At 49.0% G+C, this 17,132-nt stretch overlaps 1 protein-coding gene across 5 annotated transcripts in view; it reads left to right on the plus strand.

Moving 5' to 3' along the window:
- The window catches only part of sdk1a (sidekick cell adhesion molecule 1a), a 1,043,142-nt gene that overhangs the window by 827,056 nt on the left and 198,954 nt on the right, over nt 1-17,132 (plus strand). For all 5 annotated transcript variants that reach the window (XM_038820122.1, XM_038820123.1, XM_038820124.1 and 2 more), the window contains 3 exons: nt 2,848-2,957; nt 15,037-15,187; nt 15,757-15,994. In XM_038820122.1, coding sequence (XP_038676050.1) covers nt 2,848-2,957; nt 15,037-15,187; nt 15,757-15,994 — 499 coding nt within the window. The remainder of the gene's footprint in view (nt 1-2,847; nt 2,958-15,036; nt 15,188-15,756; nt 15,995-17,132) is intronic.

The raw sequence follows: 17,132 nt of genomic DNA on the forward strand, positions 1-17,132 counted from the left end.
CCCCCCCCCCCCCCCCCACATTTAACAGTCAATGGTAACCAACTCTGCAAAATGAACAAACCCCAACTCTTCTGGAACCCATCACTGGCCTCCCTTAGGGTAAATTTCACCTTCTTCAGGGCTAAGAACTCCAATAGGTCCCTCAGCCAGAACCCGCCCCAGTCTTTCGTCACCATCAACACCCACACCCCTTCCCAGAATCCCCATATCCCCATTCACTTCCTCTTGCAAGCGCCTCACCCTGTATCGATCCCCCCCCCCCCCCATTCACACCTCCCAAGCGACCAGGCTCCAATGACCGTGGCCCCTCCCCCACAACACTCCCGTTCACTAGCCAACATTTGTTAGCTAGCATGGTGACCCCTGCCAGAGCCGCCTCCTCCTCCCAAACACACACTTAGCAACCCTACCCTCCCCATGCCCAAGCACCTCCAACTCCCCCACCCAGCACTCCCATCAAAAGCAAGCATCAAACCCACCCCCCCACCCGGCCATACAGTCAGAGTGGGGAGAATAAACATCAGAACAATAAAAACACCAAACACGGGAAAAACACGTAAAAACCACGGCAAAAATATCAAAGAAAAAAGATCCCAGTCCACATTGTCAAAATCAACATCTCAGTCCCAGTCCCTCAGCCTTCACGAGCACCTCCGCCATCTCAAAATAGAAATCCTTTGAATTGTGATTCACTCTCAGCTTCATCGGGTAGACCACTCCAAACCTCACACCACTGATGTACAGCGCCGCATTTACCTGACCAAAGGTCACCTGCCTTCTTGCCAACTCCACCGTAAGCTTCTGGTATATACTTATTCCAATGCCTTTCCACTTCTGCTTCGCTTCTGCTCGCCCACCTCAAAACCTCCTCCTTCTCCTGTGTAACTGTGGAAGGAGACTGTGACTGCTCTTGGTGGATTATTTGTTTTAGGCTTCGGCCGGAGCGACCAATGGGCCCTGTCCTACACGTAGAGGGAGGGCTCTTCCCCCGCCCCCATCAACATGGTGAATATGTCTGCAAAATACTCAGTCGGCCTCCAGGCCTCCAGTCCTCCACCCAGTCAGGCAAGCCCACGATCCTCAAATTCTGTCTTCTCGCCCTGTTCTCCAGGTCCTCCACTTTGGCTCTTAGCCCTTATTGACCTCCGCCACCCTCTTCACACATCGGGGTGAACTGATTGTTATGTTGCAACAATGCCTCTTCCACCTCCTTCAGCTTCTCTCCATGCTCCTACACCTCCATCGGCGTCTTTATCAGGGAAAGCACCTCCTCTATCCCTCTTTGAGCGAGGTCATCATCTCTCTCTGATGCACCTGTAAATGCTTGGTGAACAGCCTTTCAAACTCCCCAAACACCACCTCAGTCAGAGTTTTAATCGTAATGGGAGCAACCCTGCCCGATGAACAGCGCCGCTATCTTCCATCCTGTGGGACTCTCAACAGCACTCATCGGCGGACATTTGCTCACCCCCTTCCTTCCCTGACCTTTCTTCTGGAACTACAACATTGCACCGGTTCCTTAGAATTCCCACATCGACTCATCCAAAAGTCAATCAGACAACAATCCTGCCATCCCAGGAATCAGTCTTGGGAACCTTCAAGGCACACCCTCTATGGCAAGTATATATTCTGTTAGCTAAAGGGGCCAAAACTGCACACAATACCCCAGGTGTGGTCTCACCAAGGCCCTGTACATCTGCAGTAAGACACCCTTGCTCATTTAGAGGAAGCTAGCGTAGAGGTCCCACTCAGCCCTATGCTGCAATCAAGTAAATTAGGCGGGTGCACCAAGTTTCCCACCATCAATGGAACCAGAGCAGGCAGTTCATAAAGCATGACCCCAGCGTCTAAAGAACGGGAAAGACACATTTTTAGCCCTGCGAGTGAATCAAAATTTCTGTTATCAAACCTTTCTTCAATATTTTTTCTGGCTTGTTTTTCTTCTAATGTCTCTTTACCTCCTCATGCCAGATCTCTTTCCATCCCAGCCAAATATTGAGGCTCTGTCAGATTGGGGGGGGGGGGGGGGGGGGGGCTAGGGGAAAGGGGATTTTTAAAATCTCTGTAAATCAGACAGAGAAAGGCAGACTCAATGCAGAGAGCTGCTTCTGGAGGAAATGCCTCTTGCTTCATTAACACATATGCAAACCCTGGTATATTTGGAGACATTACTCTCTATAAACAGAGCATTGGACTGCACTTGAGTACATCTCGGAAATTCCTGGTTCTGATCTTTGACGATTAGGGAAAATCACAAGTGTGCTGACAATGCAGATTTACAGCTATTCCAAAGACATTAACTGAAGATACTGCTGTCACCAGCAGCAAGGTCTGACCTTGGTGTTAGATCTCCCTCTTCACGAGAGGTGGAAAATATCTGACTCATCCAAAATTAATTTACATTTTCACAGCTAATCCATAAAAGTCACTTGGCAGCAAGCATGGAGAAGTCTGATGTTTGATTCTTTAAGTATTAGCAATACATATATGAGGAAATGAAATTATTATTACCCAAATTATTTGTATATAACCTGTTTTTAGAAAGTATTTATTTGAAGTTTGCATTCTCTATGCACTATAAAATTGGTGCCGCAAATTAACTTCATTATCTGGATTATAACTTTTCTATACTTTGATTGTAACAGCTAATTAAATTACCAATTGTTTTAATCTAAATCAAAGTATTACATATTTATTTTGTTTTGGCTTTGAATTAATGATGTTTTACCTTTTACCTGTTTGCTTATATCAATAATAGTATCTCCCATTTTAACAATAGTCGAACAGCTTTTCCCTCTTTACTACATAGATTCTAACATCAGTTACAGTTAATGTTTTCATCCTTAGATTGGAGTGATTGGAGATGATGATGAGTGGGTTTTACTGTACGAAACAGAGAATAAACCAGATGCCCAGATGTTAGAGATCCCAAATTTAACTCCTTACACATACTACAGGTTAGTCAAAGGACCCTGGAATGTGGAGTTTGTATACTTGTTTTAACCTCAATGTAAGCACATCATTATATCCTTATACATACTACAGGTGAGTCAAAGGACACTGGCATGTGGAGTTTGTTTACTTGTTTTAACCTTAATTTAAGCACATTATTATATTCTAATTTACTCTCGCATAAAGCTTCTGTGGAAAATGAAATCAAAGAATCTGGTGGAATGACTCATCAGAATGTTAGCACTCTGCCATTGCTGCTATTTGATTTTCATCCATCCCTGGCTTGATGGGCTGAAGGTCTGCATGTGAAAAGAGTGAGAGAGTTTCAAACCAGTGACGAGCAGCATAGGATGGCAGATAGGAGAAGTGAAAACATTCACATAAGTACACAAAGGGCGCTCCATCAGAGGTTAGGGTTAAAACACATTGTTGGGCGTTACAGAGGGAGCTTTACGCCTATCCATATTGCACCTGACAGTGGGTGAAAAAAATTAATAATGAAGAAGAATTTTGTTCCCCAGGATATTTTGTTCACATTAAGCACAGAAATTCACCAGAACAACAAAAACAGAAACTATATTTCAAAGGAATTGCGTAGAAACGTTTTGTAAAAGTTTTCTTTGATAACCTCAAGTTAGCCTCTGTATTGCCTCAACAATGAAGACCAAGCCATACCCATAACTTAATGGAAATATTTTTTATGTCAGCACACTATAATCTGGAGACTGGGTTGCTTTTCAATGAAGTATTCTTGTCCCTGCTCCTAACTATAAACTTCTAAGGAAATAGTTTTAAGCGTCCGTGCCATCATGGGAAGTTGAAAGATTTTGAAGGGCTCTTTGTTGTCATAACATAATGAAATCTGAAAAAATAAATTAATCATTTATACTTTGTGGCATGATCATTCAGACTAAATTGACACATTTCCCTTTACAGCACTTATTCTGTCAGTCATGAACAATCTGGTCATCTTGTTTCTGGAAATATAAACTCTGCTTTGTGGGTGGCCTTGGCAGGCCATCCATTTTTGCAGCACGTGGGAACAATATGTCAGTGCAGTAGACATTTAAAAAAACTCACTGACTTGTGCTTGCACTCATAATGCAGTCATATGTGGCAAATAGAAATTGTGTTTAATCACTTACAGCTAACCCTTGTGATTAAAATAGTGTTGCACCTTTGGAACCCAAAAAGCTTTAATGTGAGGTGAAAAAAAACATACTCTACTTCATTCCATCTAACAAAGCATAGTCTGCAAAACGTAAGCCATACTTGTTACTTGGATAGTTTTCTACTGTATTGAAACATAATTTCACGTTCTATCATTCTTGAAACAATGGGTATAGTTCTCAGTTGAGAGACTAAGTGTTGACGCCGGGTCTGAATTGCATGAGGTCTGCGTTCCCGTTCGAGGCACTAGTTCCGGAGCAGTCCAGGATATGCTAATGGGCCAGCACTCTGCCCACGTGAAACCAGAGCAATTCTTTCTTTTGAATGTTTTTATTAGAGATTTTTGTTTTATAAATTACAAAATAAACTCAACTAGACAAACTAAATACACTTTACATAAAACTAGAGCAATTCTAATTCCTGCCGTATCGAATTTGCTGAGGCTGGAATTGGCTTTGGAGAGCTTGACAAGCTGGAGATGCTTATAAGCACTCTACTTCCCACACACTCTCATTCCAACCAAGAAGATGGCCCTGCAGAGACCTGCCCCCTGGTTCACCGATGCTGTGTTTGACAGGGTGCTACATGTGGTGGAGGAGAGAAGGAACACTCTCTTCCCCAGGGTGGGCAGGGGCTACCGCACGCTGACGTCAAATGGGCTTGAGCGAAAGTGGCAGAGCTGCGAGTGCTGTAGGCCTCATCAGGCGGACTGACACGTAGTGTCGAAAAAAGATGAATGACCTCTTTAGGTCAGCTTGGGTGAGTCACCACCTCTGTGCCCCTGGCATCACCCCCGTTCCTCACTCTGGAGGACCAGTCGGGGACGATACCGACTTTTCAGTATCGCATTCACCTGCACCCTCCACCATCCCAGAAACTTATCAGCTCGGTGGTTCATGTTAGTGAAGAGGCTCCTGGGCTACAATCCGGTGCTACGACACACATGTTGCAGCACATCAGGTGGAGGTAGGAACTCACAAGGAAACGGGCAGTTGGACGCCTGCCCGATCCCAGGAATCAGCTGTAGTACAGACAGATATTGTGCTTCCGGAAAGAATGATGCAATCACTTGTGGAGATGCAGGCGCAGATCCAGGGTCTAAGGGAGGGCGTGTCAGCAACATTCCAGCACCTGCAGGTTCAGTTGGTGGAGTCCAACCACATCCAACCACTTCTGCCATAGGAGATGGTGCCAACAATGAGTGGTACCCAGGCCGACATTGAACAGGTGGCAACATTGAACGGGGGAAACCTTGGGTGATAAAGTCACAGCCATGGGTCAAGATGTCCAAGGCTTGGAGCACACTGTGTGGTCAGTAGCTGCGACTCAGGACAGGGGCGCTCAGTCACAAGCAACCTCGTACCAGACCCACATGGGCATTACTGCGGCACTCCAGAGCTTGGCCTGGGCACAAAGAGTCACGGCCAAGTGCATTGAGACCATTGGCTGGGCTCTGGCTGACCTGGGCCAGTCACAGAGGTGCTAAAGGACATTTCTCAGTCGCCGAGGCTTGTGACCCAGCCCCAGTGCTCCAGGGTTGAGGGCATTGAGACTTTGGTGAGGCGAGAGTGGGCCTCCAGGATTGGCAGCGTGAGGTGACGGTGGAGACGCCGGAGACCACTTCGGCCTTACCTCCGTCCCATGGAGTAGCTCGGAGTCCATCGAGTACCCTGAAGAAGGAGGACGTGAAGAGGCCCATGCCAGTGCCTCCCGCAAGGAAGATGCTAGAATACCTCGGCGCTTCTGAATCCTCCGCCAGCTGACACTGGCACATCTGATTGGCAGCGGGCAGAACAGGGTGGCACCTCATCACCAGTGACACCCAAAAGTCGGGCCGGGCCCATCCAGGTCTAGGCTTTCCAGAGGACAGCCGCTAAGCACACCTCGGATTACGGGACGAGAAACCTAGCAGGTCGCCTCCACGTCTGATGTGCTGGCCGGGGTCACATCTAGAAGGAGCCATAGGCCACGGGAGCAATGGAAGGTAGACACCAGTAAAGTTGGCATGGGTGCAGTACATAGTTTAGCGGTAGGATTCAGGGCACATTACTGTAACTAGTTACAAATAAACACCTTTGACCAAAATCATGACCTGCTTAAATCCGCTGTCTGAAGAGTGTGAGGGATGTGCGTGCTGGTTGAGGGTGTGTGGGAGGTTGGTGGTGTGGATATTGGAGGATGACGCAGGATACAGCACCCAGGCCAGAAATGTGAGGCCGCCTTGTAGCTCAGCTTACCCACTGACTGACCCATCGCCTTCCACCATCTTCATAATGACTCACCCCCCTCCCCCAGAGATAGTATGTGCCTGTGCGATGGAATGGTTATCACATGTGCAGGGATCACCCGGGTGGACAGTGGAACGCGATCCTGAAGACTGGAGTCAGACTTTGTCAAACGAAGAGAAACAGCAGAGCTCATCTTACAGCGAGTCATCCTCTGGCATCCCGAGACTGCGAGCTTAGGACCATCACCCTGTAGTGAGCTGGGGGGTAGGGATGGATTGAAGGGAGGTGGGACATGGGAGGATGTGAGCGGCTATAGGGAAAGGGGCACCACTTGGAGTGGTGTGTGGTGAGGCGAGGCAGGGTGACTGTGGTCAGGCCTCATAGTTGTCAAACCTTGAGGTGATCAGGTAATCCAGCGCACAAAGGCCCTGGGACACACATTTGGCAACCTGTCGTGCCAGCCCCATGCCCTGTTTTCCTGGCCATCCTCCTCGTCAGATGAGGCCTGTTTCTTCCTCCTCCTCCAGCATGTCCCCACTCTGATATGTGATGTTATGCAGGACACATGAGGCCACCACGATGGGAGAGATCCTCCTGGGGCTATATTGGAGGGCCCCACCAGAGAGGCCCAGGCATTGGAACCGTATCTTTAGGACGCCGATTCACCGCTCAGTAAAGCTCCTGGTCACTGCATGGTGTTCTCCTGCATAGGGGTTCTCCGTGTCAGTCTGGGGCCTCCAGATGAGCTTCATTAGCCAAGACCTCAGCAGATAACACTTCTCACCCAAGAGCCAACCCCTCACCCGAGAGAATGCCTCGAGGGTGCCGGGAACCGACAAGTGCACCAGGATGTAAGCATTCTGCGCACTGCCCGGTTTTCAGGCGCAGATGTGGATGATGTGCAACTAGTGGTTGCACACTGACTGAACATTCAGGGAGTGGAAGCTTGTCCTATTGAAGAAGGGCACCCCCTGATGAGCCAGTACATATAAGGGGATATGTGTCCATTCTATCACCACTGAACCTCGGGCATGACAACAATAGCTGCAAATCCAGCTGCCCGGGCATCTGGTCCAGATTAACGGTTATATAGACCGCTGCCCAGAAATATAGGGCATCGAAACAGCACTTGTGTACGTATGTCTGCGACATCCCAGACAGATTCCCACTTGGCACCTAGAAAGACCCAGAAGCATTAAAGTTCAGGACGACCGTCACCTTGATGGCCACTGGTTGCAGGTATCATAGAACATAGAACAGTACAGCACAGAACAGGCCCTTTGGCCCTCGATGTTGTGCCGAGCAATGATCACCCTACTCAAACCCACGTATCCACCCTATACCCGTAACCCAACAACCCCCCCTAACCTTACTTTTGAGGACACTACGGGCAATTTAGCATGGTCAATCCACCTAACCCGCACATCTTTGGACTGTGGGAGGAAACCGGAGCACCCGGAGGAAACCCACGCACACACAGGGAGGATGTGCAGACTCCACACAGACAGTAACCCAGCCGGGAATCTCGAACCTGGAGCTGTGAAGCATTTATGCTAACCACCATGCTACCGTGCTGCCCTCCTCCTCCAAACCCCCGCAGTTCATAGAATTTACAGTGCAGAAGGAGGCCATTCGGCCCATCGAGTCTGCACCGGCTCCTGGAAAGAGCACCCTACCCAAGGTCGACACCTCCACCCTATCCCCATAACCCAGTAACCCCACCCAACACTAAGGGCAATTTTGGACACTAAGGGCAATTTATCATGGCCAATCCCCCTAACCTGCACATCTTTGGACTGTGGGAGGAAACCGGAGCACCCGGAGGAAACCCACGCACACACGGGCAGGATGTGCGGACTCCGCACAGTCAGTGACCCAAGCCGGAATCGAACCTGGGACCCTGGAGCTGTGAAGCAATTGTGCTATCCACAATGCTACCGTTCCTGGTGCACCATCATCAGCACAGATTCCCTGGTTGCACATTTTCCCTGGTTAGCTGAAGTCTTCAGAGACACACGTGGTCTGACAGGTTCTCGAAGGCCAGGAGCCGATGGTATAGGCGTGGCCTGATGCGGCACCTCTTTCTCACCTCCTCGGCCTGTTGGATGGCTAGCTCTCCAGCCTTATCGGCTGGCCCCTGCTCATCTGGAGCAGGGACCTCCTGTCAGCATCTCCCCGAGCAGGCCCTGTGCCTGCAGCCTCCATGCGTCCTCAAGGGCAGCTGCGGCCAGGTAGGTGACTAGCATTCCTGACGGTACTCTGAAATTCATTCTCTGTAGGGGGGGAAAGAACAGACATGTTTGCAAGACAGGTATTCCCTTGCCCATCCAAATCCAACAGGCTACACAGTGACCCTGAGTTGCACTTCAACTTCACTCTCCCCATGTCACCTTCAATCTCACCCCCACCCCTCGGCCATTCCTCCCGATATGTTGCCTGTCACACTACACCCCCATCCCAACCAGCAGGGAGTGGCACTGGGCCTGTGATATGGGGAGCCTCTATCATCACCAACCCTCCCTGTCAGCGGATACCAGTGGCTGCCACAGTCTGTCCCTGGGCTCTGTGGCCCTACCTGTTTCCCCACTGGGGTTTACTGTAGGTGGACCGTGTTATCCCATTACCTAATTGTGCGATGAAAAGGGTCACCGTGCGCCACCAATCGCTTCCATGCTTACAGGCTTGTATGTGGACAGGTCCTACTGATGGGGCTGAGTTAGGGGAGTGGGTGTTTTCTGGGAGCGTAGCTACAGCATGATGTGGGTCCTGGGTGAGACACACATGTTGTGAGCTGTCCGGGGGCAGGATGACTGGGAGGAGTGGGCCGGTGGGCAGACGGGGCTTGGAAGTAGCTGTTGGTTCTGCGGAGTTCGCTCACTGCTGGTTTCATTGGTGAGGCCTCTGCCCCCAGTGTGTCAGGGAGGGGGCCAACGGCCAAGGTGCATGTATCCCTTGTTTTGGGTCAGTTCTGATATTCCCCTACAGTGGGGCTGTGCTTGTGCTAAGTGCACCGTTGAGTGGCAGCACCTGGTGGACCACACCCATCCTGTTGATGGCTCTGCTGGGGTCTGAGGGTTTCCAGAGAGTCGGCCTAGATGGGTCCCCAAATGACCAGAGGCTCTGTGAACATGCACAATACACAGCGAGCAGTCAGCAGCATGAGCAACTTGTTCCAAATGGGTGAATTTAAACCCGATACTGCAGCAATGGCGAACTGAGCCCAGCCGTCCCGATCCCTGAATCCATGGAGCTATCACCAAGCTGCTCCCTGCTATACCCCAGGCCTGGGAGGTACTCACACACACGGCATTTTTAAAAACCGTCTGTCTCCCCCAGCAGCCATGAAGCCTCGTCCCCACATGTGAATGAATACCTGTAGTGACTTCTCCCTGAGAGGGGCAGCATTGCAGAGGCCCGGTGAATACTGGGTCCAATCCGCTAATGAAATGCAAATGCCGGTTTTGTATGTTGTCATCAGTGTGGGACACGTACCTTGTCGTCACAAGCAAGGGACCGGAGCATGGCGTTCGATTCTGCGCCTGACGCGAACCTTGGTTTTGGCCGGATGCCCAATTCTCCAGCCGATTGCGTTTCTGCCGTCGCGAGGCAGAGAATCCAGGCCAACAAGTCCAATCATTGCACCATTAGGAGAAATTTGAACATAGAACATTACAGCGCAGTACAGGCCCTTCGGCCCTCGATGTTGCACCGTCCTGTGAAACCCCTCTGTCCCTCCACACTATTCCCTTATCGCCCATATGCCTATCCAATGACCATTTGAATGCGTTTAGTGTTGGCGAGTCCACTACTGTTGCAGGTAGGGCATTCCACGCCCTTACTACTCTCTGAGTAAAGAACCTACCTCTGACATCTTTCCTATATCTATCTCCCCTCAATTTAAAGCTATGTCCCCTCGTGCTGGACATCACCATCCGAGGAAAAAGGCTCTCAATGTCCACCCTATCTAATCCTCTGATCATCTTGTATGCCTCAATTAAGTCACCTCTTAACCTTCTTCTCTCTAACGAAAACAGCCTCAAGTCCTTCAGCCTTTCCTCAGAAGATCGTCCCTCCATACCAGGCAACATCCTTGTAAATCTCCTCTGTACCCTTTCCAATGCTTCCACATCCTTCCTATAATGTGGCGACCAGAACTGCACGCAATACTCCAAATGCGGCCGCACCAGAGTTTTGTACAACTGCAACATGACTTCATGGCTCCAAAACTCAATTCCTCTACCAATAAAAGCTAACACACCGTACGCCTCCTTAATAATCCTCTCAACCTGGGTGGCAACTTTCAGGGATCTATGGACATGGACACCGAGATCTCTCTGCTCGTCCACACTACCAAGAATCTTACCATTAGCCCAGTACTCTGTCTTCCTGTTATTCCTTCCAAAATTAATCACCTCACACTTTTCTGCATTAAACTCCATTTGCCACCTGTCAGCCCAGCTCTGTAGCTTATCTATGTCCCTCTGTAACTTGTACTGTCCTTCTGCACTGTCCACAACTCCACCGACTTTAGTGTCATCTGCAAATTTACTCACCCATCCTTCTACGCCCTCCTCCAGGTCATTTATAAAAATGACAAACAGCAGCGGCCCCAAAACAGATCCTTGCGGTACACCACTAGTAACTGGACACCAGTCAGAACATTTCCCATCAACCACCACCCTTTGTCTTCTATCAGCGAGCCAATTTCTGATCCAAACTGCTAAATCACCCTGAATCCCATGCCTCTGTATTTTCTGCAATAGCCTACCGTGGGGAACCTTATCAAACGCTTTACTGAAATCCATATACACCACATCAACTGCTTTCCCCTCATCCACCTGTTTGGTCACCTTCTCGATGAACTCAATGAGGTTTGTGAGGCACGACCTACCCTTCACAAAACCATGTTGACTATCTCTAATCAAATTATTCCTTTCCAGATGATAATACATCCTATCTCTTATAAACCTTTCCAAGATTTTTCCCACAACAGAATTAAGGCTCACTGGTCTATAGTTACCGGGGTTATCTCTACTCCCCTTCTTGAACAAGGGGACAACATTTGGTATCCTCCAGTCTTCTCGCACTATTCCTGTAGACAAAGATGACTTAAAGATCAAAGCCAAAGGCTCAGCAATGGTAACATTTTTAACTTTTTAGAATAGCTTTGGGCACGACTCTCCGGCCTGGTTATGCTCAAGCTCAAGCGAAACGAGGCCGGTGAATAGCGGGAGAGGCAGAAAACAAGAACCGTGCCAGGCACCAAACAGGTTGTGATGGAACCGGCCCGCTCACGCAGGCGGAATCGGGATCTCGCTGTAACGTGGCGAGAAACCAATTATCATCACTTAAGCCCTATTTCCATACAATTAACAATAATCCTGTGGCCTCCCATCATTTAGCGGCTTCCCCAGTAAGTGGTCACACTGGCACCGACTCCTATTGAAAAGGCCAGCACGGTAGCGCAGTGATTAGCACTGCTGCCTCGCAGCGCCGAGGACCTGGGTTAAATCTCAGCCCCGGGTTACTGTCCATGTGGAGTTTGCACATTCTCCCCATGCCTGTGTGGGTCTCACCTCCATAACCCAAAAGGATGCGCAGGATAGCTGAATCGGCCACACTAAATTTCCCCTTAATTGGGGAAAAAAGTACTCCTTTTGAAAAATGTGAACTTGACGGAAGATCTTCTGTGGGGAGCGGAGGAGGTGAGTAGCTATCTTTGCACACAGATGAAGTGCCCGGGGGTGCTGGGCTTGCCGCCAAAGTGCTCGGCGGGTGGGGAAGTTCGGCTGGGGGACCATCCGCAGGCGTCAGCCGCCATGGAAAATGGGGGGAGGGGGTAACCGCTCATGACACCACCATGCCAACTCCTGGATCGTGTTTACCTATTCCGGAGGCAACCCTTGTCCCTCCCCTTCTGGCCCACCAGCCATCCATAACCCCTACCGACTGCCGAGGCTTCTGGCCGTGCGGCTGAAGGCTATTGTCAATAGGGAATTGGCAATTGTAGTTACATAAGCACTTCAGCCAAGCCAAGTGGATTCCCGTGGTTGGGCGGGCCATTTAGCATGTAGGAGTCATCGCCTGGCGTCCCAAACAGATCGCGATACCGGGACACTATGCCTGAATGCTGTGGCAGGCAACACCACACACGCAGCAGCCAACACCAAAACACCCAGCTCCGGAGACATATCCAAGGCTGGAGGGTGGGTGAGTGTCATGGGGAGGGAACCAGGTGATTTTCCAGGTGACAATACGAGCGGGTGGCCGGGGTACAGGGTCTGGGGGCCGGGTACAGGGTCTCGGGTCCGGTGAGGGGAGCCTGGTGCAACCAAGAGTGTGTGGGCAGGCCGTTCCAGGTAGAGGGGGATATCAATGGGGGATTGGAGTGTCCCGTGGTGGGAGCCGCCGCTGTTTGTCAGTACAACACCCTCCCAATTCTTACAGATATTGAACGCTATGGCAGGGATATTGGACACCCTAGTGGTGCTGCTGCTTGGCTGGGTGGCCAGACACCGGAGACGGCGGTACAGCAGGGGCTGCAGATGCTCGAGATGGCGACCAATGTGCCGGACCCCACCCCACACCCTGAGGACCCACCACCCATCAGGCCAGGGTGGGACCCAGAGGGGGTGTCCCGCAACGGCCCAGGATGTACAGGCACCGTTGGTCATTCGAACAGATGACATATAGAGTGTGCCGCTGGAGCCTCCGCCTCAACAAGGATATGGTGCGACACCTGTGCCATGTCGTCGCGGACTTGGCACCACGTGGAGGAGGAGGACGCTCACTCTCAGTGGTCGTCAAGGTCACTGCAGCTCTGAACATTTACGCCTAGTTCAAGCTCGGCTGTTCCTGCATCAGCTGACGGTTGGTCCGCACCATTGTGTCGACGCCCTCGTCGATGCTCCTCAGTGACTGGGACATGCTCTGTAATGCCTCTGCAATACCCACCTATGACTGGGACAAGCTCCGCAACGCCTCAGCCATTCCCATCTGAGACCGGGACATGTCCTGCAGAACCTCATCAAGGTCAGCCTGGTACTGGGTGACACCTCCCAGCGAGGCGCATATTCTATCGAGACCCTCAGCCATGGCCGTCACCGACTGCGCGACGCCTTGGACACCTTCATTAATGGTGCTGACGTTGGGCACCAGGCTCTCCACAACGGTCGCCACCCTAGCAGTGTTGGCCTCAGTGCCACACATTCTCAGCAACATCTCTTGTGCCGTAGCCTCTGGAACTCCTCTGAGCAGCTATGGATCTGCTGGGGTGTCGCTACCATCTCCCTCTGAATGTCCCAGCCACTCCCTAACATTTTAATCAGCTGTGGGTAATCCTGTTCCACAGGCTCAGCATCAGGCTGGGACCCAGCTGGGACCTGGGATCCAGCAGCCCTCCGACTACTGTCTCGCCTGGAGGTTCCTGCCTCCACCTGACATTATTTTTCAGTTACCACAATAATCAGCTGAAATCTCCTATCAAATACATAAACAATGTCTGAGGTATTTTTCAGATGTTGTCTTGCTATCTTTAATATGCTCTGTTTATTACAACTGTTCGCCATGATTTATCAGTAATATTTGAAAGTAAGCTCGTGTGACAGGTTTAACACCTGGTTGACAAAGCTTCCTTTTCATGAGAGCAGTACACTTAAGATTAGGAATAAGGAAAAAATTTAGATACAATTCCATTAAATGTGCACAAAAAACATCCATTTAATGCCAGTCAAGGGTGCATTTTTGCTCAAGCCTGTCATTATTCATTAGGGAGTGCATTAATCTGCATATATAGAAACTCCTTAGCTTGGTGTTTCTGTAGTTTAGTGTAGTGTGCTGCCCATTTGTGGGTATGAATTATTTTACAGCCAATTAATGTGATAACTTCCTCCCGTGAAATAATGATAAAAAGTATCATTCAGGTGACTGATTTATCTCATAATAATCTTGTTTTCGTTTGAGAAAATCTTATTTTTAATTGCAAAAATATCAAAACAATTCGTGGATGATTGTTCCTGAATTATATTTTATTTACTTTATTTAAACTGATTTGAAAGGAAAGAATCAAACGTATCAAAAACATTTTTTTGTGCTAGTAAAATTGGTATCTAAGGATCAACATTCACAGTATACCGAGAAACTAAGAATCGGTTTGTTCTACTTTTTTTCCAAAACTTTTTTTTTGTGATCATCTAACAATGTTATTTTGCGATTTTTGACTATCATACATCAAATTGTGGCTGCATGAATCGGCAGATCATTTGCTGCCACTTTCTAATTAGAAATTGTGAACCGGGGTGGGGTATACCTTTGATTACTTGCCAGGTAGATGTGCAGGTGTGTATGGTACTGTACTGTACAGAGGATCAGCTTCCCTCTGATGTGCGCTGACTTCACTAATATCTGTTAAAAGATTAATGAGTGTCTGCTACTGGTGAGGGAAGCCTCACCTGTGAAGATTGACCATGAATGTGCTTAAGAGGCAGCTGGTAAACGTAGTACTTATTGTACCAAGAGGTGTTGCATGAAGGAGAATTTAATAAGTAAACATAATATGCCTGACTACCTGCCTAATGGGAAAATTGCATTTCTACACCTGCTGGTATTGTAAAAATCTATATTCGGTTTTGCTCTGAACAAGGAGCATAATTCTTGTGTTAAATGTACATCATTATTTTGCCATTAGGTTTCGAATACAGCAGATGAACATAGTGGGCTCCAGCCCTGAAAGTTGGCCTTCCCGCGTAATCCAAACTCTGCAGGCTCCACCAGATGTAGCACCTGCTAGTGTCACGGTGCGAACGGCAAGTGAGACAAGCTTATGGGTTCGCTGGATGGTAAGTGAAGATACTGTGTTAACACAATGGGAAAGAATGAATGAAATTAAGAGATCCATAACTTTCGATCTCCAGGGAATCATATTCTGGGGGTACCAGAAAATGTGTTGGGTATAGCCCCTTGGAAATTCCCATGCAAGTCCTGCACAAGAATTGCCCAAGATGTTCAAACTTCCAAGATGTTCAAACCCTACACTGGGAATCATCCAAAATTCTGGGTTTACTGGAAGACTTTGGATTGTTCGGACTGTCTTGCCAGCTGGTTACCTTAGAAAAGTTAGAATTAAAACCACTTCAAACCCAAGGATAACGATAGTACTGATCCATAGAACTTTCCCAGGACCATTCCTGTCAAGATTCGCCACCCTCTGGCTGAAGAAATGCCTCCTCATCTCAGTTTTAAACCATCCTCCTGACTAACCCAATATTTTGTTTAAAATTGAAATAATTAATGACTTTAATTGCTGAAAAACATTGGCATGCACTACTGTTGGCTCCAGAGTAGAATTGTGTGTTAATCAATATGAGTCTTTTGATTCTGAATTTGTTTAAATCCTGTTTGTTCACAGCCGCTTCCAGAGTCTGAGTATAATGGTAACCCCGAATCGGTTGGGTATAGAATGAGAAAATGGAGACTGGATGGTCTGGGCATACCTGTAACTCAGATTATTAATGATCGTTTGGAGCGAGAGATCACCATCGAAGATCTGGAGGAATGGACTGATTATGTTTTCCAGATCCAAGCTTTTAATGCCATTGGTTCAGGACCTTGGAGCAGTCAGGTCCGAGGGCGTACAAGAGAATCAGGTACCGATGCAAAAAAACAAAATTAAGGAAGTTAATGGGAAGGGGCAGCATGCGTGAAATGGCCATCTTCAGACTCTTTTTTTAAAAATATATTCTTTGTGGCAGATTTTAGTGCATATTAAGGAGATGGATGTCAGTAGTGTGAAGTGGAATACTGGCTCCCAGGATTCACCAGCCCACCAGTACAGCCTGAGGCCAGCGCATATTAGTACTGGTCTCCAAAAACGGAAACCACACGTAATGGCCACGACAGGGGGGCCCGGAGGCCATTGGTGCCACGGGTGGCCAGGGACAGGACACTGCCAACCTGGCACGGTTGGCTCTTCTGGGGTTCCAAGAGTCACTGCCAGGGTTCCAAGGGGCGGGGCCTGAGGAGGGACTGTGCTTGTGAAGTGGGGCCTGAAGGGGGGGCGGGTGAAGTTTTGGGGGCTATAAGGGTGGGAGGGTGATGGGGGGCTGAAGTGGGCGCATGGGAGGCCCTGAAAGGAGGTGCTGAAATGGCCCTCAGCGACCCTATAGTGGCACATGCTCAGTTGTGGCGGGAGGGGGCATGATACCTTGATGCCGACGAGGATGGGTGCGGGTGGGCTGGGTCACCTTCATGTCTGGGTGGTATGGGGGGGGGATGCAGGGGGTCACATGGACATTTAGTGATTTGGGGGAGGCTGCCATTCTGGGGCCGAGAGTTAAGGGTGTTGCCCATGTCTGCAGGGGATCGCGATGTCCATGGGTGGGCGTGTGGAGACCCTTACCTAACTTTGAAATCAGGGCACCCTTTAAAAAGGGGGTCCAGATCTCGGAAGAGCTGATCTTGCCGACGTCTTTAGTTGCCTTCTCAGATAAAATTCTTTGTGTGGGATGATTCAGTGAGAATCTCTCCAAGCTCCAAAAACATGACTGACTGTGGGTGTATAATGATCTGGATCACACCCGAACACCCGGCGGGAATCAGCCGAAACTTTCCCAAAATAACAGTCATTTTTTGGGAGAATTGTGTCCACTTTCCTAATTTTCTGAGCATCAAGTACTACTAAGTTAGATATGCAAAGTTCAGCTTTTCCCTCTCTGAACATGAAAATGAAATGAAACGAAAATCGCTTATTGTCATGAGTAGGCTTCAATGAAGTTACTGTGAAAA

The sequence above is a fragment of the Scyliorhinus canicula genome, chromosome 15 (assembly GCF_902713615.1).
Source record: "Scyliorhinus canicula chromosome 15, sScyCan1.1, whole genome shotgun sequence".
Classification (NCBI taxonomy): Eukaryota; Metazoa; Chordata; class Chondrichthyes; order Carcharhiniformes; family Scyliorhinidae; genus Scyliorhinus; species Scyliorhinus canicula.